We start from the raw sequence: 24133 nt of genomic DNA, 5'->3' as shown, positions 1-24133 counted from the left end.
GGGGAGGGGGTTTGTATATCTCTCGTTGTTTAAATTCACATTCTCTCTCTCTCTCTCACTCTGGGTCTCACCACACCTGGTTGCATGCTTCTGGTCATAAATAGATCACGCCTTTCCTTGTAACAGTGAGGCAGGCGAGCATTGTGGGTGTCACCTGTTATCATTAAGAGATCTGTTGGTATTGACCGCCTTCAGAAAATATGCTAATTACAACTTTAGGCACGGTTGGGATATGTTAGGTTGGGTTGCGTTAGGCTGGGTTTAGTTAGGTCAGGTCAGGTTGCGTTAGGTTAGGCTACGTTGGGTTGGGTTGGGTTAAGGTTGGGTTGGGTTAAGGTAGGTTTGGGTTAGGGAAGGCTTTTGAAGTCTGTTAGCAAACCCTGTATGATCCTAGCTGTGTCCCTGGGGCTCCTAAGTACCTTCAATATCGCAGCAAGTAACCTGTTGCGACCATTAGCGATTGTTGAACGCTAACGGAGATGTAACTACCATCCATCAGAGCTTGAGGCAACTTGACTCCTCGCGGGCTTTGGTTAGCAGAGACGACCTCACTCAAGCCCCAGGGGCCTCAGGGGAAAATACAGATTGGCGCTACAGAGTCCCGACTCGTCGTTCGACGCTTGTTAAAGGTCATAACCATGAAGATTATGTCATAGCCACATTATATTGAAGAAAAAGACAGTAGCTAATATTTACCTAGATTTGATTCGGTAGTTAATTAGCAAATTCGGCTTTAATTAGCAAATCAACTACCGCAGTACACAGGATCTCCCAGAGCGCTGTAAGCTCCCGGCCAAGACAACTGCCATTCCAGCAAGCATTCAATTTAACTTTATTCTTATTTATAATATACATTATCAGAGGTTCGAGGCTCGTGGTGGCAATATGTGAATGAATATCCACTCATTCGTGTCTAGTGGTTTTTTGTGCACTTTTTCTTTGGCTGTTCCTCAGCCTTCCTCCTCCACCGCTCCCAGACACGAGGAGGAGGAGGAGGAGGAGGAGGAGGAGGAGGAAGAAGGAGGAGGAAGGAGAAGAAGAAGGAGGAGGAAGGAGAAGAAGAAGGAGGAGGAGGAAGGAGAAGAAGAAGGAGAAGAATGAAGGAGAAGAAGGAAGGAGAATGAGGAGAAGGAGGAGGAGGAGGAGGAGAAGAAGAAGGAGGAGGAGGAGGAGGAGGAGAAGGAGAAGGAGGAGGAGACAAGGCTTCCTGTACCTGGACCAAAGAACCACTTGATAATGATACCAGATGCCGTGTAAAAAAAACAAAAACAAACCGGTATCATGTCTTAGAGAAGCATCAAGTCCGTCTCTGACTCAGTTGCCTCAACTCCTATCAACAATGTTTAGGGAAGTTTCCCCTCATGCCACCCTCGTTCGGCCAGGTTATATTTCTTCTTAATTCTAATACTTTTGTATATATTAGCGTCAGGGGCTAATAATATTAATATTTTATTACTGTTGTTATCATTGTGTTGATGCTATTAATTTGACCGTGGGAGGGTCATCATCTTCAGCAACAAGACCATTGCATCTAACACAACACTGTGAACAGTGTAGACTTCCACAACAGAATGCTGAGATAATGTACACCTGTAGGCCTAGTCAGGTGTGTGAATACCTGCCACCAGCGGTGCCACCACACCTGGTGACGGGTGTGTCGGTGAGAATGAGACAGTGACGGAAGTCTGCTCCAGCATGGCGGACAAAAAAAAAAGTTTTTTTCACTGGAGTGAAGCAACACAACATCCTTAGAAAACAGACGAAAAATGGTATTCGGGATACCTCGTGTATTGAGCGACAACAGTGACTATCTCTCGCACACCTCCCTGCACTACAACCTGTCAGACCAACACTGGAATATGCAGCACCGGTTTGGAATCCGTATTTTCTTTTTAAACGCAAATCCAAAAATGCCAAAACGTGTGCAGAGGTTTGCAATACATCTAGGGCCTGGATGAAGTAACTTAAGCTACGAGAAGTAAGAGAACTTAATCTCACAGCCTTAGAAAAGGGAACAGAGAGGATACGATCCCTACATACAAGATACTTGGGGAAGGGAAGGGCGGGGAATTATCATAGGAAAGCCCCAAGCCATTACGACTATATAGCACTTCAGGAAAAGTAATTGAGATAGAACGAGGGAAAAGGAATGGCGCCCAACCACTTGGGCGGTCGGGGATTGAACGCCGACCTGCATTAGATACATGGGGGGAGTAGATACGTTAGTATCCTACGACAATTCAGTTCCCACCTTCACTGCAGTTCCCTCCTACCCATGTGCCTACCCAAACTGTCAGTCTAGGTAGGTCCAGCGAGGGAATCATCTCCAGAGTTACCTCAGAGATGATTATAAACTAACTCTTGCTAGACCATTATACTCCTTCGCTACACACATACTCAATCACTACACGCATTATAGTCACACAATATACTAATTCATCAGAGGCATGAGCGCGGGGGCTGGCAGTGTGGCTGGAGTAACGAGGCTCGACGAAATGATAGTCATTGGGACGACTCTCGCTTTTTTTATGTCCAGTGATTATAGTGGTTGAGTGCTGCTCACTTTCCTCTGATTTTAGACTGATGCTCATGTACCCCAGTTTGCTATGCCTACTCTGCTTGTGGCACAGAGCAGAGTTTGCTATGCCTTCTTTGCTTGCGGCACAGAGCAGAGTTTGCTATGCCTACTCTGCTTGTGGCACAGAGCAGAGTTTGCTATGCCTTCTTTGCTTGCGGCACAGAGCAGAGTTTGCTATGCCTACTCTGCTTGTGGCACAGAGCAGAGTTTGCTATGCCTTCTTTGCTTGCGGCACAGAGCAGAGTTTGCTATGCCTTCTTTGCTTGCGGCACAGAGCAGAGTTTGCTATGCCTTCTTTGCTTGCGGCACAGAGCAGAGTTTGCTATGCCTTCTTTGCTTGCGGCACAGAACGTCCCTAAAGAACGCACTCACTCTTGGGGGTTATAATGAACGATCTGGGGTCTTACAGTTCCATTCAGCGTTTGGGTTGTTGTTGTTATAGATTAAACTACTCGGAACAAGTTCCAAGTAGCACGGGCTATGGTGAGCCCGTAACTTACCTGGCACAGGAGCGGGGCAGGAAGCACGGGCTATGGTGAGCCCGTAACTTACCTGGCACAGGAGCGGGGCAGGAAGCACGGGCTATGGTGAGCCCGTAACTTACCTGGCACAGGAGCGGGGCAAGAAGCACGGGCTATGGTGAGCCCGTAACTTACCTGGCACAGGAGCGGGGCAGGAAGCACGGGCTATGGTGAGCCCGTAACTTACCTGGCACAGGAGCGGGGCAAGAAGCACGGGCTATGTTGAGCCCGTAACTTACCTGGCACAGGAGCGGGGCAGGAAGCACGGGCTATGGTGAGCCCGTAACTTACCTGGCACAGGAGCGGGGCAGGAAGCACGGGCTATGGTGAGCCCGTAACTTACCTGGCACAGGAGCGGGGCAGGAAGCACGGGCTATGGTGAGCCCGTAACTTACCTGGCACAGGAGCGGGGCAGGAAGCACGGGCTATGGTTAGCCTCGTGGACGGGAGATGTCTCCCGTCAGCCTTTGGGATTCCCTGGAAGTTATATCCAGCATGTGCGGTGTGATGGGTGAGGAGAAAAGAGGTTAAAAAGAACAGAGTAGACTAAGGGAGAGGTAGTTAGGTAGTTAAGTAGGTAAGTAGGTAGGTAAGTAGGTAGGTAAGTAGGTAGGTAAGTAGGTAGGTAAGTAGGTAGGTAGGTAAGTAGGTAGGTAAGTAGGTAGGTAAGTAGGTAGGTAAGTAGGTAGGTAAGTAGGTAGGTAAGTAGGTAGGTAAGTAGGTAGGTAGGTAAGTAGGTAGGTAAGTAGGTAGGTAAGTAGGTAGGTAGGTAAGTAGGTAGGTAAGTAGGTAGGTAAGTAGGTACTAAGTAGGTAAGTAAGACTAGTTAGCATAGGGAGAGGCAGTTGGAGACCTTGGAAAGAATCAAGCTGTGTGTTGACATCACTTCCAACCTCATAAGCACACATGAACGGGATGACATCAGTTGCATGTGCAAAAACTGGCGAGTGAAAAAAATAGTGTTTAAGAACCTAAACATTAAATCTTTGAACCTACGTCAGACCAGCACGGGAATATTCAGCGCCAGCACGGAACCCTCGCCTTGTGAAACGCTAAAACAGAACTCTAACAATTAAGACACTCGCAACAAGACTTACGACACCTGTAAAATGGTTCAAGTAGTCGTAATTCCAAACAATAGAGGAGAGGAGAACCAGAGGAGATATGATTCTGATATATAAAATACTAAGGGGCTGACACAAAGATAAGACTGTTCCAGGCAAAAAGAACCAGGGCAAATAACCATAGATAGGCATCGGAAATCCTGATGAGCCACAGGAACATGTAGAATTTAACAGTTAGTGTAAGTTAAAGTAATTATCAGGAGAAAGCAGTAAGCCACTACGACTGTATAGCATTTAGAAAGGACATGAGGACCAAGATCTGGGATAGAACGGAGGAAAGGAATGGTGCCCAACCAATTGGACTGTCGGGGATCGAACGCTGACATGCAGGAGACGAGGCCTTTGCTGTACCGTCCACTGCAGTACACAACTTCAAGATATTTGACACATTTATAAAACATTACAAGAGAAATTGCACAAGCTGCGAAGCCTTTGAAGCCAAGAGCTACACCACCCTGGCCATCAGCACTATTAGATAAGTACTCATCCCCTCCCCCCCCCCCCTCCCCACACACACACACACACACACACACACACACACACACACACACACACACACACACACACACACACACACACACACACACACACACACACACGCACGCACTCACGCACGCACGCACGCGGTGGGGGAAACCTGATAATAATTAGCGAGTAAAACCTGTCTCTTGGGACGAGAATGCTGGACGGCAGGAAAGGATTAAGACTGTATAGAGGATGAGCTTGGGAGGCTGGAGTGATGCTTTGTTCTTGTTGTTTCAGATTTAGCTACTCAGAACAAAGTGTCCATGTAGCACGGGCTATGGCGAGCTCGTAAAATGCTTTGTCCAGAAGTATGGTCTTACCGTGGCCGCGAGTGTTCCTTGAGGCGGGTCAAGGCTCCGGGGCAGGTAAGGTGAGGGCCCCCACCAGCCTAACTGTGCCTGGAACTCCTCCTAAGTCCTCTCCGGGCTCACCATAGCCCGTGCTACCTCGGAACTTTTCGTTCAGAGTAGCTGAATCTAAAAACAACAAGAGCCTAACTAGAGCAGCTGCTTGATGGTTCTGGCTCACAAGATCACACGAGAGCGAGAAGGAACACACACGGAGGCGCTGGACGAGGAGAACACCGCTCAACTAGACAAATCGCCAGGCTATGACAAGGAAAACCTCCTGCAACAGATGGCTAGCGTAGGGTCCAGACAGGCAGGCAGGTAGACAGGTAGGCAAGCAGATAGGCAGATAGTAGTAGGTAAACATGGAGGTAAGCAGACAGGAAGGTAAGAAGGCAGGGACGAAGGCAAGCAGGGAGGTAAGCAGGCAGTTTGCAAGATGTGTGTTCGGACAGGTAAGGTGGTTGGCTCATTAGTGTAGGTGAGCCCGCAGGCTCGTAGCCTGCAGGTGATGCTGGTCGCTGGAGTTATGTGCTTCGTTATCTCCCCGCCTGGCTCTCATACCAGCGTGTTATCTTATACCAGCGTGTTATCTCATACCAGCGTGTTATCTCATACCAGCGTGTAATCTCATACCAGCGTGTTATCTCATACCAGCGTGTTATCTCATACCAGCGTGTTATCTCATACCAGCGTGTTATCTCATACCAGCGTGTTATCTCATACCAGCGTGTTATCTCATACCAGCGTGTTATCTCATACCAGCGTGTTATCTCATACCAGCGTGTTATCTCATACCAGCGTGTTATCTCATACCAGCGTATTATCTTATACCAGCGGCCCAGCATCATATGACGGGATTTGTATCACGTAGTTCTTCTAATTAACTATATTAGGGGGAAGTGAGCGTCGTTAGTGTGTGTGTTACCTGTGTGTGGCGCCCTCTCGCACACGGTGGGTGCCTCAGCCTTACCTGCAAGGACACCAAACATATATTAAAATCATATTACAGCTAAAGTAATAATATATGTATCAATATGTATGTGGTTCTACGAAAGTTGGTGAATGGGGTCAGAGGTGTGTGTGTGTGTGTACAACAAGAACAGTTTAACGAATGGCTGTTAGAGTTTAACTCCGGCGAATGCAAGGTAATGAAGACGGATGCTAATGAAGACTGGGTGTTGACAGTGTGGGGAGAGAAGGTGGGAGGGGTGCTGGGGGTGTTGACAGTGGGGGAGAGAAGGTGGGAGGGGTGCTGGGGGTGTTGACAGTGGGGGAGAGAAGGTGGGAGGGGTGCTGGGGGTGTTGACAGTGGGAGAGAAGGTGGGAGTGGGGGGGGGGTGTCAGGTCTCGCCTGATCCGGTAACTGGACCTGCCATACTCCCCCTCCCCCCTTGATGCTTTAACCCGGTATCCTGCCCCGATATCCTTCTCGTGTATCCAGCTCCACCATAGTGCCCTGGTATACAGCCGACGTATCCTGCTACAATATCCAGCATAAGCCCCATTCAGACCCATTATCGTGACACGGAATCCCGTGCAGTGTTCCTTGGCTATATCCAGCTATGACCCGCTATCCTGACCTGTCATCCACTTACGAGCTCGTAATTGCATTTGATAAACAGCTAACGAGTTCCGCAATACCACGAGGTCGTACATAAGAATAATCTTGGGTAGAGGTGGACAACCTTATTACGCTTACGAGCTCTTAAACTGGTAATTAAATACAGGCAAGGCTGCCATGCATTAATTGTCGTTAATTGGCTTTATCAGGATAAAACGCCAAGCCATTATGACTATATAGCACTTGGAAGGGACCAGGGACGGGGGGGAAGGAATGGTGCCCAACCACTTGGACGGTCGGGGATTGAACGCCGACCCACTGCAGGAAGCGAGGTCGTCACTCTACCGCCCAGCCCAAGTGGTTGAGTGAGGGGGGGAGAGAGGGAGGGAGGGAGGGAGGGAGATGGAGAGGGGGAGAGAGGGGGAGAGAGGGGGAGAGAGGGGGAGAGAGGGGGAGAGAGGGGGAGAGAGGGGGAGAGAGAGAGAGAGAGAGAGAGAGAGAGAGAGAGAGAGAGAGAGAGAGAGAGAGAGCGAGAGCGAGAGCGAGAGCGAGAGCGAGAGCGAGTGCGAGTGCGAGTGTGCGAGTGTGCGTGTGTGTGTGTGTGTGTGTGTGTGTGTGTGTGTGTGTGTGTGTGTGTGTGTGTGTGTGTGTGTGTGTGTGTATGTGTGTGTGTGTGTGTGTACTCACCTAATTGTGCTTGCGGGGGTGTGCTCTGGCTCTTTGGTCCCGCCTCTCAACCGTCAATCAACTGGTGTACAGATTCCTGAGCCTACTGGGCTCTATCATATCTACATTTGAAACTGTGTATGGAGTCAGCCTCCACCACATCACTTCCTAATGCATTCCATTTACTAACTACTCTGACACTGAAAAAGTTCTTTCTAACGTCTCTGTGGCTCATTTGGGTACTCAGCTTCCACCTGTGTCCCCTTGTTCGCGTCCCACCAGTGTTGAATAGTTCATCCTTGTTTACCCGGTCAATTCCCCTGAGGATTTTGTAGGTTGTGATCATGTCCCCCCTTACTCTTCTGTCTTCCAGTGTCGTAAGGTGCATTTCCCGCAGCCGTGTGTGTGTGTGTGTGTGTGTGTGTGTGTGTGTGTGTGTGTGTGTGTGTGTGTGTGTGTGTGTGTGTGTGTGTGTGTGTGTGTGTTCCCTTCCCTTGTCTATCAGGAGAAAGCGCCAAGCCATTACGACTATAGGTTTCAACTGAGCTGAGGTTGCATTACAACTCTTGCTTGCAGTTTCCCCAAGTTTTTTATATGATAGTTCCCTACTTGATAATTTCAAAGTACATTCTCATCAAATAAACGCGTCTTTAGGAGCAGTCTTCAGATGAGATGAGGTAGGATAACAACTCCTGCTTGCAGTTTCACCAGGTACGTCAATTGACAGCCCTCATGAAGCCTAGTTTTAGTACAATAAAAAAGTAAAGCAAGAAGACTACTTTCTCTTGTTATATAAAAGTGGCCCACAAATGATAGTCTTAAGAAGAGCCAAATGAGGAGTAAACTAATGTTGGTGGTCGTGTTCTGGTCGCTCTTCCTACACTCCCTCCAGAGCCAAGGTCGTCCAGGGGGAACTGTACTCTTGTATATTGGCATTTTTATCGCTGGGGGTCGCAGACCTTCCTTATTTTCTCACCCTCTCTCTCTCTCTCTCTCTCTCTCTCTCTCTCTCTCTCTCTCTCTCTCTCTCTCTCTCTCTCTCTCTCTCTCTCTCTCTCTCTCTCCCTCTCTGCTTCGTATTTCCCTTTCTCGAATTATCAACATACCCTGTCTACCTGATTCTGAAGTTTACCATAGGCCTGCACACAAAACTTATATTATACAACACTTTGTAATTTTATATAAAACATTCATTCTGGCGGCAACACTTACGCCTGGCAGTCTCACCTGGGATAATTAGGCAGCCCAGCCCACACCTGGGGGAGGACCAGGTCACCAGGGCCATGTGTTGACCCTCGGGCATAAGGTTCAATGGCCAGTGTTTAGTAAATGGGAGTTTTGCCATTAGGAGGAAGATCCAATCTTGCTCCACTCACCTTCGCTAATTGACTCTTTTTGCTCAGTTTTAAGATGTTGTTTTATGGGTGAAGTATGATAGCTAGCTGAAGTGCTTGATGTGGTTGAGCTTTAGCTCTTGAGTACCTCCTCGCAACCCACAATTGACTGGTGTAGAAGTTTCCGATCCATTTATGTTCTATCATACACTACATTTGAGTCATTTGAATTCTTCCTCCTCTGTCTACTAAGAGTTTCTTTAGAATATTTTGTACCTCGCTATCATGTCTCTCGTGCGTCTTCTCTCCTCCAGTTATACGAGGATCTTGTTCCGTTAATATTTCCTCATAACTCATGCCTGTCAGTTCTGGAACTAGTTTGGTGGTACATTTAGAGTTTCTCCAGGTTTGTTTTGTGTTGCAGGAGTACCTTGTGTCATCGTCAGATGGCGCGGGGACATTGATCCACCTCAAGGTGTCGGGTCTGCTGTCCCCCAGCACTGAGCTTCATTACATTGCACATGCTGGAGTTTATCTCTATCTACCACCCTCCTTTGACCTTCATTACAGTTTACCGCGTTTATACACGGGGTTAGGGGGGGGGGGGTCGACCCGTGTATATATGTTTACCTGTGCTTGCCGGGTTAAGTGTTATCTCCCAAGCCCCACAACCAGGAAATACAACACCCTACAAACTAAAACAAACAACACGCGGCAAACAATACAACTGCCGCGCCACAAACCAAACGACACACCACAAACCAACGTCAGCACCTGCCACACTCGCCTTAACAACCCCCTTCCCCCCCCCTCTCCCCTCCTCACCACAAATTCTCCACAGTGACCTTCTCAGCTAACGACCCAACCACAGTTTATAGCCTCGGTTTTGGTCATTGGACTTCCGGTGGTAATCCAGATGGCAAGAAATTACATTTTTGTTGTTCATATTATTATTATTATTAGTTTGTTACTGGCAGTAATGGAGGACAAACAATTGGCTTTATTTACATAATGTTATCTAAACAATAAGAACTTAATAATCTATATCAATAAGAAACAACGTCTGTTTGCTTTGGTTTGATTGTGTGTTGGAGGTTGGAGGCTGGACTATAGCGGGAACCATTAGTTCCATGCTGTATTGTGTGTGGCGATTGTCATGGGGAGAGGGTTGGGGTCGACCCCCATGCCCCCTGTGTAAGTAGGACTGGATACTATTGCGACAAGCAACAACAACCCCAAACTATGGAATCTGAAATGTTGGTTTTTGTGTCCAATATGACGTTGATTCCACGTTACTCGACCATGTTTTTCCCCCTGGGAGAGAAAGAAAACGGGAGAGATACAGAGAGAAAATGGGAGAATGGAAGGGAAAGAGATACAGACGGAGACCCGGGCACCGCCGGTTATCCCTCTAGAAATGTATAATACAAATAGCAAAGCATTTTATACCATAGTGTTGAATAAATGGAATTTCTGGTGAAACCCGAAGTTGCAATTCTGAGTATGGAGTGAGCCTCCACCACTCCACAGTCCTTGTGTGTGGAGTGAGCCTCCACCACTCCACAGTCCTTGTGTATGGAGTGAGCCTCCACCACTCCACAGTCCTTGTGTATGGAGTGAGCCTCCACCACTCCACAGTCCTTGTGTATGGAGTGAGCCTCCACCACTCCACAGTCCTTGTGTGTGGAGTGAGCCTCCACCACTCCACAGTCCTTGTGTATGGAGTGAGCCTCCACCACTCCACAGTCCTTGTGTATGGAGTGAGCCTCCACCACTCCACAGTCCTTGTGTATGGAGTGAGCCTCCACCACTCCACAGTCCTTGTGTGTGGAGTGAGCCTCCACCACTCCACAGTCCTTGTGTATGGAGTGAGCCTCCACCACTCCACAGTCCTTGTGTATGGAGTGAGCCTCCACCACTCCACAGTCCTTGTGTATGGAGTGAGCCTCCACCACTCCACAGTCCTTGTGTATGGAGTGAGCCTCCACCACTCCACAGTCCTTGTGTGTGGAGTGAGCCTCCACCACTCCACAGTCCTTGTGTATGGAGTGAGCCTCCACCACTCCACAGTCCTTGTGTATGGAGTGAGCCTCCACCACTCCACAGTCCTTGTGTATGGAGTGAGCCTCCACCACTCCACAGTCCTTGTGTGTGGAGTGAGCCTCCACCACTCCACAGTCCTTGTGTATGGAGTGAGCCTCCACCACTCCACAGTCCTTGTGTATGGAGTGAGCCTCCACCACTCCACAGTCCTTGTGTATGGAGTGAGCCTCCACCACTCCACAGTCCTTGTGTATGGAGTGAGCCTCCACCACTCCACAGTCCTTGTGTGTGGAGTGAGCCTCCACCACTCCACAGTCCTTGTGTATGGAGTGAGCCTCCACCACTCCACAGTCCTTGTGTATGGAGTGAGCCTCCACCACTCCACAGTCCTTGTGTGTGGAGTGAGCCTCCACCACTCCACAGTCCTTGTGTATGGAGTGAGCCTCCACCACTCCACAGTCCTTGTGTATGGAGTGAGCCTCCACCACTCCACAGTCCTTGTGTGTGGAGTGAGCCTCCACCACTCCGCAGTCCTTGTGTATGGAGTGAGCCTCCACCACTCCACAGTCCTTGTGTGTGGAGTGAGCCTCCACCACTCCACAGTCCTTGTGTATGGAGTGAGCCTCCACCACTCCACAGTCCTTGTGTGTGGAGTGAGCCTCCACCACTCCGCAGTCCTTGTGTGTGGAGTGAGCCTCCACCACTCCACAGTCCTTGTGTATGGAGTGAGCCTCCACCACTCCACAGTCCTTGTGTGTGGAGTGAGCCTCCACCACTCCACAGTCCTTGTGTGTGGAGTGAGCCTCCACCACTCCACAGTCCTTGTGTGTGGAGTGAGCCTCCACCACTCCACAGTCCTTGTGTATGGAGTGAGCCTCCACCACTCCACAGTCCTTGTGTATGGAGTGAGCCTCCACCACTCCACAGTCCTTGTGTGTGGAGTGAGCCTCCACCACTCCGCAGTCCTTGTGTGTGGAGTGAGCCTCCACCACTCCACAGTCCTTGTGTGTGGAGTGAACCTCCACCACTCCACAGTCCGTGTGTATGGAGTGAGCCTCCACCTCAACACTCCGTGTGTATGGAGTGAGCCTCCACCACTCTACACTCCGTGTGTATGGAGTGAGCCTCCACCACTCCACAGTCCGTGTGTATGGAGTGAGCCTCCACCACTCCACAGTCCTTGTGTATGGAGTGAGCCTCCACCACTCTACACTCCGTGTGTATGGAGTGAGCCTCCACCACTCCACAGTCCTTGTGTATGGAGTGAGCCTCCACCACTCCACAGTCCGTGTGTATGGAGTGAGCCTCCACCACTCTACACTCCGTGTGTATGGAGTGAGCCTCCACCACTCCACAGTCCTTGTGTATGGAGTGAGCCTCCACCACTCTACACTCCGTGTGTATGGAGTGAGCCTCCACCACTCTACACTCCGTGTGTATGGAGTGAGCCTCCACCACTCTACACTCCCTGTGTATGGAGTGAGCCTCCACCACTCTACACTCCGTGTGTATGGAGTGAACCTCCACCACTCTACACTCCGTGTGTATGGAGTGAGCCTCCACCACTCTACACTCCGTGTGTATGGAGTGAACCTCCACCACTCCCTATATTCCGTTTCACAGCTTCGGTAGCTTTCACAGCTGTTGAAGTTCTTTCTAACACAGTCTTTAATTGGCTCGTGTGAGCGCGCGTGCCTTGGAGCACTCACATTACAAGACAAACAGTGTTCACCGTTCACACACACACACACACACACACACACACACACACACACACACACACACACACACACACACACACACACACACACCAGTACAGGTGATCACACAGGGAAATACACGCCCGGGTGAATATATACACACAGGTACACCCACACGTGCCCAAAGATCGGCGTGTACGCACGGATGCGTGCACACCGTTAAGTAACATGATGTCCAGTTACACACACACACACACACACACACACACACACACACACACACACACACACACACACACACACACACACACAGGTAACAAGTGGAGAAACATAATGGTCGCCACTTGAGCCCATCCTGTTTCAAAAATACATTAACGACCTTGTGAGAGGAAATTGACTTCATCATATCAAATGGTTCCTTATGACACAAAACTAACGAGGGGAATCTGAACAGATCTCCGTGACCATACCTGGAGTGGGTCCTATTCCCCCCAAGCCCAGCCTGGAGCCAGGCTGGTTCAACAGACTATGAGGCATAGAGGGGCCCCACATGCACACATATCCACTACAACCCAGCTGGTTCTGACGTCCTGTAGGAACTCGTCTTATTTTTTGGTTGAAGAAGTCCACGTTTGCTCCGGCAATATTTCCGAAGAAATGACTAATAGACTTAAACCCACACAAATGCAAAGTTGTGAGGATAGGCACAGGAGTAACTTGCTTGATACCTGCTTGATGGGGTTCTGGGAGTTCTTCTACTCCTCCAAGCTTGGTCCGAGGCACACAGAATGAAGAATAAGAATGAACATGCAGCATTATAGAATGAAATGGGTAACATTTTTACATGTGAGATGATAAAGATCTGGAAGATGACAAGACTTTGAGTCTAACGCCAGTGGAACACATTATCAGAATAACGTCAGCGGAATATGCCAAACAAGCCAAAAGACTAACTTGTATGAACTTGAGCATAGGGACTTCCGGGTCACATAAATAATTCTTTAGAGTGGTGTAAGCAATGAACTAGACGAGTAGGTAATAAAAGCCATCTCCATCACAATTTTAAAAGTGCATACAATAGGAAAAAATTAGGACGGGAAGTTATTGCATTAGACGACCGACGGATGGAAAGGTCGGGGTTCCAGGAGCTGAAGCTCCATACTGCAGGGAAAAAATAGGAGAGTACAAGTATGCAAGACCGAACATACTTGAACTATAACCAGGAATTTAGCTTCAAAATGTTCCAGGGTTAACACTAAGGAAAAAGTTTACCTTGATCTATATATATATACGGTATCCGTGGAGCGAGCAGGGAGGCCAGCAGGGAGGCCAGCAGGGAGACCAACAGTAGGCCAGCAGGGAGGCCAGCAGGGAGGCCAGCAGGGAGGCCAGCAGGGAGGCCAGCAGGGAGGCCAGCAGGGAGACCAGCAGGGAGGCCAGCAGGGAGGCCAGCAGGGAGGCCAGCAGGGAGGCCAGCAGGGAGGCCAGCAGGGAGGCCAGCAGTAGACCAGCAGGGAGGCCAGCAGAACGGCAGTGCCAGGGTGAAAGAAGAGCAGAGTAATGGATGATTAAAGTGTGGGAGGAATAGGGAGGGAAGAAAAGAGGTAAGGAAGGAAATAGGGAAGGAAGAAGGGTGGAGGGAAGAACCGAGACCGGTACAGAAGAGTTGTCTAGCTTCCTTGTTTCCCACCATAATTATAATGGCGGAAATTATTGTGCACATTTTAACTATCTTCCTTCTGCGGTCTGAGTTATTATCTTCCCTCTCCTTCTCCCCCCCTCCCCCTCTCCCTCCCCCCCCCCTCTCCCTCCCCCCCCCCTCTCCCTCCCCCCCCCCCTCTCCCTCTCCCCCTCTCTCTCTCCTGTACCTACGTAACCTCTCCTGATTTCAAAACGAAGTTAATGTAATATATTTCTATAGAAGATATCTGCTAATTTACATATCCGCTGATCAACAAATCCTGTAGGCAGGATATCAGCATATCTGTCGACACAGTCCACATCAGCTCATCAGCGCGTATGCCAGTGTGTCAGGGAGTTTATTCAACACACTATCGTTTATTGGTGATCGTTCCTGTTGCAATGGCAAGGTGCTCAATGTTCCGAGGTGTAAGTCAGCAGTGTAAACTGCTCTTGCTAAATGTCACAACCGCGTGTTACTTGGTAAACTGTTATAGGCTCTTGGTTATACAGCCGCCTGTGTTGGTATTGCCTCTCCCCGCGCCCTCCCACGCCCTCTCGCGCCCTCCCATGTCCCTCTCCCTCCCTCCCACGCCCTCTCCCTCCCTCCCGCGCCCTCTCCCTCCCTCCCATGTCCCTCTCCCTCCCTCCCACGCCCCTCTCCCTCCCTCCCATGTCCCTCTCCCTCCCTCCCATGTCCCCTCGCTACTTCCTATACTCCTCACTTGCGGAAGTGGCGGCTGCGGCTGCGACGGCAGGCACTTGCGGTCAGGGTTGCTCCGGCCGCAGCCGCAGCACTCGTTCATCCTAATTAGCCTACCACCCTCTGAGGATCAATGAACTGGTCTGAATGATTGTTTGGTGACCGCCTCGGGCTACTGTCCACCCGGGCTGGTATATTTGAACTCTGAGCATACTTCAGGACTAAAGTATATTCAGTGTATATATTCGAGGAAGGTTGTATAGCTCTCGGTGTATATCAGATATGTTTTGTTAGGTGTTTGCTAAGGCAAATCGACTTCCGGAGGGATATTAAGGCCACGACAATAGTTCACTGACCAACCAGCAAGAGTTGTTACCTTTCTATCCCTTTGCTATGATGTATTGTGAGCCTGTTGTGGTATTAATATATTGGGGCCATAATTAGTTTGATGCCATGCTAAGTGGTTGACATACGAGTATATAATGACCTGTTCGGTGGGTGGGGAGAAGCCAGGTAAACTCCATTGTATACCAGTATATACACAGAGAGAAGTGTTACATTATTTTACATACGTATGTTATTGGCAAGTATACCCTGCTGTGCCCGGGTCTCTCTCTCTCCCCTTCCTCACTCCCCCCCCCCCTCTCTCTCTCTCTCTCTCTCTCTCTCTCTCTCTCTCTCTCTCTCTCTCTCTCTCTCTCAAATCTCTCTTTCCTTATCCTCCCTGTCAACCTATTTCCCCCTCGCCATCCTTTCTCCCAATCTTCCCCTTCTCTTATCTCTCCTCCCCTCTCTACCTATCCCCACTCTCTCCCTTCTCTTCAAACATCCACCTCTTCCTTCACTCTCTATCCCTATCTCTACCTCTGTCTGTCTCTCTGTGTTCTTGTCCCAGGTATACTGACAAGCAGGCGTCTGTCTAGACCTTCTTGATGGCACTTTCTCTCTCATTTTATCCTTCTCTTACGAGAAAGAGAGATAAGAGAATGAGGACTCTCTCGCTCTCCCTGGGGCTGGAGATATGGGTTAGAGAGAGGTTATCATGCGGTTATCTTGCCATGATTTCGGGGATCAACGTCACGGCAGCCCGGTCCCCGACCAGGCCTCCTGGTTGGTGGTCTAATCAACCAGGCTGTTGGCTGCTCGCAGCCTGAATTATGAATCACAGCCTGGTTGATCAGGTATCCTTTGGAGGTGTTTATCAAGTTCTCTTGAACACTGTGAGGGGGTCGGCCAGTATTGCCCCTTATGTGTAGTGGAAGCGTGTTGAACAGTCTCGGGCCTCTGATGTTGATAGAGTTCTCTCTCAGAGTACCTATTGCACCTCTGCTTTTCAACAGGGCTATTCTGCACATCCTGCCATGCCTCCTGATCTCATGTTGTGTTATTTCTGTGTGCAGATTTGGTACCAGCCCCTCTAATATTTTCCATGCATAAATTATTATGTATCTTTCCCGCCTGCGTTCTAGATACCTGGTTGATACCTGGTTGATGGGGTTCTGGGAGTTCTTTTACTCCCCAAGCCCGGCCCGAGGCCAGGCTTGACTTGTGAGGGATATAGATTTAGAAATAGATATAGAAAGAGAATACAAAGAGAAAGAGAATGGATATAGAAAGAGAATACAGATTTAGGCTCTTTAGTCGGTCCCAGTAGTTTAGATGTTTTACTGAGTGGATTCTAGCAGTAAGGGATCTCAGCACGCTCTCCAGGTCAACAATTTTCCAGCGTTGAAAGGGGCTGTCATTGTGCAACAGTATTCCACTCTAGAGAGCACTAGCGTCTTGAAAAGTATCATCACTGGTATAGCATCTCTTGTTTGAATGGTTCTTGTTATCCAACTTATCATTTTTCTTGCAGTTGTGACGGCTACCTTATGGTGTTCTTTAAGGGTAAGGTCTTCCGACATAAGTACATCCAAATCCTTTACATTGCTTTTTCATTATATGGAATGATTTGACTGCGTTTTGTACGTGGTTTCCGTTTTTATGTTTTCATTTTTCCGTAGTGCAGAAGTTGAAACTCATCTTCATTAAATACCATATTTTCTGTAGCCCATTGAAAGACCTGATTTACATTTGATTGGAAGTTTGCTGTGTCTTCTATCTTGTCTACTCTCAAAAAATTCCTAGTGTCATCTGCAAAGAATGATAAGGTGCTTTAGATTGTGTCCTTGTCTATGTCCGATATAAGAATGAGAAAAAGTACTGGAGAAAGTACAGTACCCTGGGGGACTGACCTCTTCATGGTTGATGGTCCGGATTTTACTTTGTTGACCATTACACACTGTTCTGTTAGTCAGGAAATTGTAGATCCATCTGCCCATTTTTCCGGTAATTCATTTTGAACGCATTTTGTGTGCAACACCATGGTCACATTACATCAGCGTTTTGCTAGTGTCTCCCATGGTATCTGGGCCACGTCATAGTGGTCCAGCAACTGTGACAGACAAGAGTGCCCTGTTCTGAAACCATGTTATCCAGGGTTATGGAGATGCTGAGATTCTATATATTTTTTTATCTGACTTCGTGACACTCTTTTCAAGAGTTTTATGTGTGATGTATTATCGGTCTGTAATTTTTTGGCTTATTCTCTCCTTTATGGAGTGGTGCTATCTCTGCTGTTTTTAGTATACCAGGGATAACGCCAGTACCTAGACTCTGTTTCCAAAGAATGTGAAGGGCCTGCGAAAATGTCTTTTTTTTTTTACAATTATTGAAGAATATGGAGTTCCAAGAATCAGGGTGCAGAGTGCATAGGCATACTGTCCATGGCCTCTTCAAAATCCAATGGAGATGGGTTGACACTGATATATGATTTGATGTTGGTAGAATATCCGTGAAGAATTTGGGGAGGAAAGGTAAAAGGGGGTGGGGGAGGAAAGGTAAAAGGGGGTGGGGAAGGAAAGGCAAGGGGGAAAAGGTAAGGGAGGGAGGGAGGGGCGTCACCAAGGTTGGTCCCATACATCCTGTGCCCCCCCCAGCCCTCCCCCACCCCCACCCCCCTCTCCCTTAAATAGCCCGGACACTCCTGATTGGTGAGTATTGTTCACTAACTAGGCAACACGCCCACAACTGCCCCGCTCTCTGCCCTGCTCACCTGTAGGTGAGCACTTCCCCTACATGTGCTTCCCTATACATGTACTCATCTACTTGTACTTGCGGGGTTGAGCTCTGGCTCTTTGGTCCCGCCTCTCAACTGGTGAATAGATTCCTGAACCTACTGGGCTCTATCATATCTACATTTGAAACTGTGTATGGAGTCAGCCTCCGCCACATCACTGCCTAATGCTTTCCATCACATGTGCTCCCCTACATGTGCTCACATACATGTACTTCAAGGTCGAGCGCTAGCTCCTTGTATGGAATTTCGTGCAGTTTCGTAATTCAAAACAATGACTCACTTATCTCGTTTCTCTTACATATCGGCCTCGGTGATATTACAACCCCCCCCCCCCCGACCAGCCACCCCCTGTTCCAATTATCATCCACCCTTCTGCCAATTATCTTTTCTCTCTCTCTTCCCCCCCCTCCCCCTTCTACTTCGTCGACCTCACGACCTTCGTCAAATAATTACACGAGAACAAAAACCGGCTCTCTCTCTCTCTCTCTCTCTCTCTCTCTCTCTCTCTCTCTCTCTCTCTCTCCCATAAGCTTCTCCTTCCCTATTTTCTCCCTCACTCGTGTTCTTCCTTCCCCCTTCTCCCTCACTCGGTTCTCCCTTTACCATGCCTTTCCTCCTATATATTTGTGTTGACGTTGTTATAAAGCGTGTGCGTTTGTGCGTTTGTGTGTGTGTGTGTGTGTGTGTGTGTGTGTGTGTGTGTGTGTGTGTGTGTGTGTGTGTGTGTGTGTGTGTGTGTGTGTGTGTGTGTGTGTGTGTCACCCATCCAGTGAGTGACCACACCGCCATCAGGACAGCTTCTCCCTCTAACACTCAGAAGAAAAACTCGCTGGGTTGCTGAACTGTTTCAATGGAACATATTGCCCAATGGAGAATATATTAACATTTGCAAGCACAAGTTTTCTTGCTTTCACCCCCCCCCCCCTCCTCTCCTCTCTCTCTCTCTCTCTCTCTCTCTCTCTCTCTCTCTCTCTCTCTCTCTCTCTCTCTCTCTCTCTCTCTCTCTCTCGCTCTCGCCCTCTCTCTCTCCTCCAACACTGGTAAGAGAGTGAGAGAGAGAGAAGTGAAGGGGAAAGTATCAGGATAATGCTCCAAGCCATTACGACTCACTAAATAGCATTTGGAAGGGGTCAGAATTAAGGATTTGGGATGGGACGGGGGGTGGGGAAATGGTGCCCATCCACTTGGGCGATCGGGGATTAAACGCCGACCTGCATGAAGCGAGACCGTCGCTCTACCGTCCAGCCCAAGGGGTTGGGCAAAGTTCTCAAAGTTCCGGCCCTCGCCCAACTCCGTGGACAACCCGTTATTGGCACCCGTGACACAAGGCGCTCAGCCATCAACAGTCTCATGCTGGAACTGCCTTTCTGAAGAACATCAGCGACCATTCATTCCTAGGCTGACTCGCACCTGGAACCTGTTTGCTCAACAGGTAGGGGAAAGCTCCCGCCGCTGTTTGTACGGCGGAGTGAACAGCTTAGGTAATGCGTGAGCTCGGCGTGGTTAGACCTAACTTAGGGGGGTAGAAATAGCCTAAGCTACTCTATCCCTTTGAGATGTATTTATTGCTTATCTCAATAAACATACTTGAACTTGAACTTGAACTTGAATAGACCTAACGAGGTATCTACGTTTTTGAGTGGAATTAACAAAACGGAGTTAAGTTAGGCAAGTTTGGTTACACATTTTTAATAGATTAGGTCATACAGGATATAATGTTAAGTTAAGCTAGGCTAGGTTTAAGTTACACTATTTAGGCTAGGCTAGGTTAGACTAATTAGGCTAGACATGAGAGCAATAACCGCAAGGGTAAGGTAAAAAAGGTCAGGTCTGATGCCCCCCCCCCGGCCCTCCCTCCCCCACTAACTCCACCTGACCTTGACCCTCGTCCTGTCGCGGGCTGCGGGAGAGGTCAGAGGTCACCAGTACTGGTGTTAACCCCTCCCTCCACGAACTCCCTCCACCTCTCCAACCTCCCCCCCCCCTTCCTCGTCATATCCTAAGCGGTGGGAGAGGTCATAGGTCACCAGTACACCCACTGACTACCACTACACACCCTCCCTCCAGTCCTCCCAGTCTCCCACTGCTACACACTAATTGGTATTCAGGGTTATGTAGCCAAGGAGAGAACACGAGTCTTGGGGAATATCTCTTACAGCGATCTTCACCGCTTACGTCCAGGAGACAGTGATTCATTAGGGTTTATAAATGGATTTGCTTGAATGTACAGCATGTTTATTTATACATTTTCCTTGATCTCGGAGGCTTCAGCTAAACCTTTCTCGCTACACTGCCACTCTGCTTCGACTGAGCTCTCTAAAATAGGTTAGGCTAGGCTAAGCCGAGCGAGGCTGGGCTCAGCTACGTTAGGTAGAGTAAAAGTAGGTATGCTATATATTAGAGTTGCAGGAACCCGAAGGTAAACAGATGGGTACAAAGATTGTCTTGTACTGGCCTGTAAGTCTGTCTCTGTAATCTTTTTTATTTTACATTATTATGGTATAGGACATCCATACAGACAGGCTGGAGACAGGTAAAGGTTGGCAGGCTGCAGAGGAGGCGGGGAGGCAGGCTGCAGAGGAGGCGGGGAGGCAGGGAGGCAGGCTGCAGAGGAGGCAGGGAAGCAGGCAGGCTGCAGAAGCGGGGAGGTAGGCAGGCGGGGAGGCAGGCAGGCAGGCAGGCAGGCAGGCAGGCAGGCAGGCCGGACGCGAGGTATAGCAGTGAAGCAGGCCGGGGGGAAGCAAGCCACCAAGAGCGGGGACCTCAACACCGACGCCGCTCCAACATGTTTCCGCTTTCGTTGTCAAGGACACATTCTTCCTGCCAGGGTGTTGGCCCGCCCGTCCCTCCTTACCTCCCCGTCCGAATTCTCTCCACCCACACCCCGTCCTCTAGTCCGCCCACCCGTCCACACGTTTCTCCACCCACACCCCGTCCTCCCGCCCATACCTGATCCATCGTACATCAAATTGTCCAAACAATTCTCTAAAGAGTTTGTGTTTTATGTTTGCATCTGTCCCCTCGTTCCATCTATGTCCCCTCGTTCTGTGGTTCCATCTATGTCCCCTCGTTCTGCGGTTCCATATATGTCACCTTGTTCCGTGGTTCCATCAGTCACCTCGTTCCGTGGTTCCATCTATGTCCCCTCGTTCCGTGGTTCCATCTATGTCCCCTCGTTCCGTGGTTCCGTCTATATCACCTCATTCTGTGGGTTGCATCTGTGTCCCCTCGTTCTATGGTTTCTCACTTTGAACATTCTTTGTCTCCTTTGTCAATTTATCTTAGAATCCTATATATCGCTATCATATCCCCACACTAGTTCCCCTATACCTCCTCTTCTCCAGTGTTTCCTCATAGCTCAGGTCCCTCACCTCAGGAACAAAGCTTACAATATATTATTGAGCTTTTCAACTTTAATTCTGTGATATTTTTAATGTGATGGCTCCATGCCGGGGGCTGCCTACGCTATAATATACTGAAATTCATGCGTGTGTGTGTGTGTGTGTGTGTGTGTGTGTGTGTGTGTGTGTGTGTGTGTGTGTGTGTGTGTGTGTGTGTGTGTGTGTGTGTGCGCGCATGGCCAAGTCAGTGTTGCAGAACACCATTCTAGAGATGTTCCTTGTTCTGCATGCTGCTAGAGAAAGAACCGAAGTCAGTGTTGCAGAACACCATTCTAGAGAAAGAACCATGAAAACAGGAAAACTGCATGTTCCTCCCGGGGTCCCCCACGCTTGTGCCTGGTCGCAGCAAGTAGAGGGGGTCCGTCCGGGGAGGCTCCGGGGAGGTGAAACTGCAGTTGCCAGGACTCTGTGTGTGTGTGTGTGTGTGTGTGTGTGTGTGTGTGTGTGTGTGTGTGTGTGTACTCACCTAGTTGTACTCACCTAGTTGTGTTTGCGGGGGTTGAGCTCTGGCTCTTTGGTCCCGCCTCTCAACCGTCAATCAACAGGTGTACAGATTCCTGAGCCTATCGGGCTCTGTCATATCTACACTTGAAACTGTGTATGGAGTCAGCCTCCACCACATCACCCCCTAATGCATTCCATTTGTCAACCACTCTGACACTAAAAAAGTTCTTTCTAATATCTCTGTGGCTCATTTGGGCACTCAGTTTCCACCTGTGTCCCCTTGTGCGTGTTCCCCTTGTGTTAAATAGACTGTCTTTATCTACCCTATCAATCCCCTTCAGAATCTTGAATGTGGTGATCATGTCCCCCCTAACTCTTCTGTCTTCCAGCGAAGTGAGGTTTAATTCCCGTAGTCTCTCCTCGTAGCTCATACCTCTCAGCTCGGGTACTAGTCTGGTGGCAAACCTTTGAACCTTTTCCAGTTTAGTCTTATCCTTGACTAGATATGGACTCCATGCTGGGGCTGCATACTCCAGGATTGGCCTGACATATGTGGTATACAAAGTTCTGAATGATTCTTTACACAAGTTTCTGAATGCCGTTCGTATGTTGGCCAGCCTGGCATATGCCGCTGATGTTATCCGCTTGATATGTGCTGCAGGAGACAGGTCTGGCGTGATATCAACCCCCAAGTCTTTTTCCTTCTCTGACTCCTGAAGAATTTCCTCTCCCAGATGATACCTTGTATCTGGCCTCCTGCTCCCTACACCTATCTTCATTACATTACATTTGGTTGGGTTAAACTCTAACAACCATTTGTTCGACCATTCCTTCAGCTTGTCTAGGTCTTCTTGAAGCCTCAAACAGTCCTCTTCTGTTTTAATCCTTCTCATAATTTTAGCATCGTCCGCAAACATTGAGAGAAATGAATCGATACCCTCCGGGAGATCATTTACATATATCAGAAACAAGATAGGACCGAGTACAGAGCCCTGTGGGACTCCACTGGTGACTTCACGCCAATCGGAGGTCTCACCCCTCACCGTAACTCTCTGCTTCCTATTGCTTAGATACTCCCTTATCCACTGGAGCACCTTACCAGCTACACCTGCCTGTCTCTCCAGCTTATGTACCAGCCTCTTATGCGGTACTGTGTCAAAGGCTTTCCGACAATCCAAGAAAATGCAGTCCGCCCAGCCCTCTCTTTCTTGCTTAATCTGTGTCACCTGATCGTAGAATTCTATCAAGCCTGTAAGGCAAGATTTACCCTCCCTGAATCCATGTTGGCGATTTGTCACGAAGTCCCTTCTCTCCAGATGTGTTACCAGGTTTTTTCTCACGATCTTCTCCATCACCTTGCATGGTATACAAGTCAAGGACACTGGCCTGTAGTTCAGTGCCTCTTGTCTGTCGCCCTTTTTGTATATTGGGACCACATTCGCCGTCTTCCATATTTCTGGTAGGTCTCCCGTCTCTAGTGATTTACTATACACTATGGAGAGTGGCAAGCAAAGTGCCTCTGCACACTCTTTCAGTACCCATGGTGAGATCCCATCTGGACCAACCGCCTTTCTAACATCCAGATCCAGCAGGTGTCTCTTGACCTCCTCTCTCGTAATTTCGAACTCCTCCAAGGCCGCCTGGTTTACTTCCCTTTCTCCTAGCACAGTGACCTCACCCTGTTCTATTGTGAAGACCTCCTGGAACCTCTTGTTGAGTTCCTCACACACCTCTCTGTCATTCTCTGTATACCTGTCCTCGCCTGTTCTAAGTTTCAATACCTGTTCTTTCACTGTTGTTTTCCTTCTGATGTGACTGTGGAGTAGCTTTGGTTCGGTCTTGGCTTTGTTTGCTATATCATTTTCAAAAATTTTCTCTGCTTCTCTTCTCACCCTGACGTACTCATTCCTGGTTCTCTGGTATCTCTCCCTGCTTTCTGGTGTTCTGTTATTCCGGAAGTTCCTCCACGCCTTCTTGTTCAGTTTCTTCGCTTCCATACTTGCCCTATTATACCATGGATTCTTTTGTTGCTTCTCGGATTTTTCCCTTTGGGCCGGGATGAACCTGTTTACTGCCTCCTGACACTTTTGGGTAACATAGTCCATCATACCCTGTACAGACTTGTCTCTGAGGTCTGTGTCCCAAGGTATTTCACTTAGGAAACTTCTCATCTGTTCATAATTCCCCTTTCGGTATGCCAGCCTTTTGATTCCTAGTTCTTTTTGGGGGGAGATAAGTCCTAGCTCTACCAGGTACTCAAAGTTCAATACACTGTGGTCACTCATTCCCAAGGGCGCTTCCATCTTAACTTCCCTTATATCCCATTCATTTAGGGTAAATATCAAATCAAGCATTGCTGGTTCATCTTCTCCTCTCATTCTT

The 24133-nt window shown here is 48.8% G+C and overlaps 1 protein-coding gene across 3 annotated transcripts in view; it reads right to left on the bottom strand.

Annotated features, from left to right (window-relative positions):
* The window catches only part of LOC123759435 (apomucin), an 82438-nt gene that overhangs the window by 41120 nt on the left and 17185 nt on the right, over window positions 1-24133 (bottom strand). For 2 of the 3 annotated variants that reach the window (XM_069335238.1, XM_069335239.1), the window contains exon 2: window positions 6024-6068. The exons of the other annotated variant lie outside the window; for it this stretch is intronic. In XM_069335238.1, the coding sequence (XP_069191339.1) occupies window positions 6024-6068 (45 nt within the window). The remainder of the gene's footprint in view (window positions 1-6023; window positions 6069-24133) is intronic. 3 annotated transcript variants of the gene reach the window in all.

Source organism: Procambarus clarkii, chromosome 32 (assembly GCF_040958095.1).
Source record: "Procambarus clarkii isolate CNS0578487 chromosome 32, FALCON_Pclarkii_2.0, whole genome shotgun sequence".
Taxonomy (NCBI): Eukaryota; Metazoa; Arthropoda; class Malacostraca; order Decapoda; family Cambaridae; genus Procambarus; species Procambarus clarkii.
Note: the sequence above shows the minus strand (reverse complement) of the source record. Positions and strands in the feature narration are given on the sequence as shown.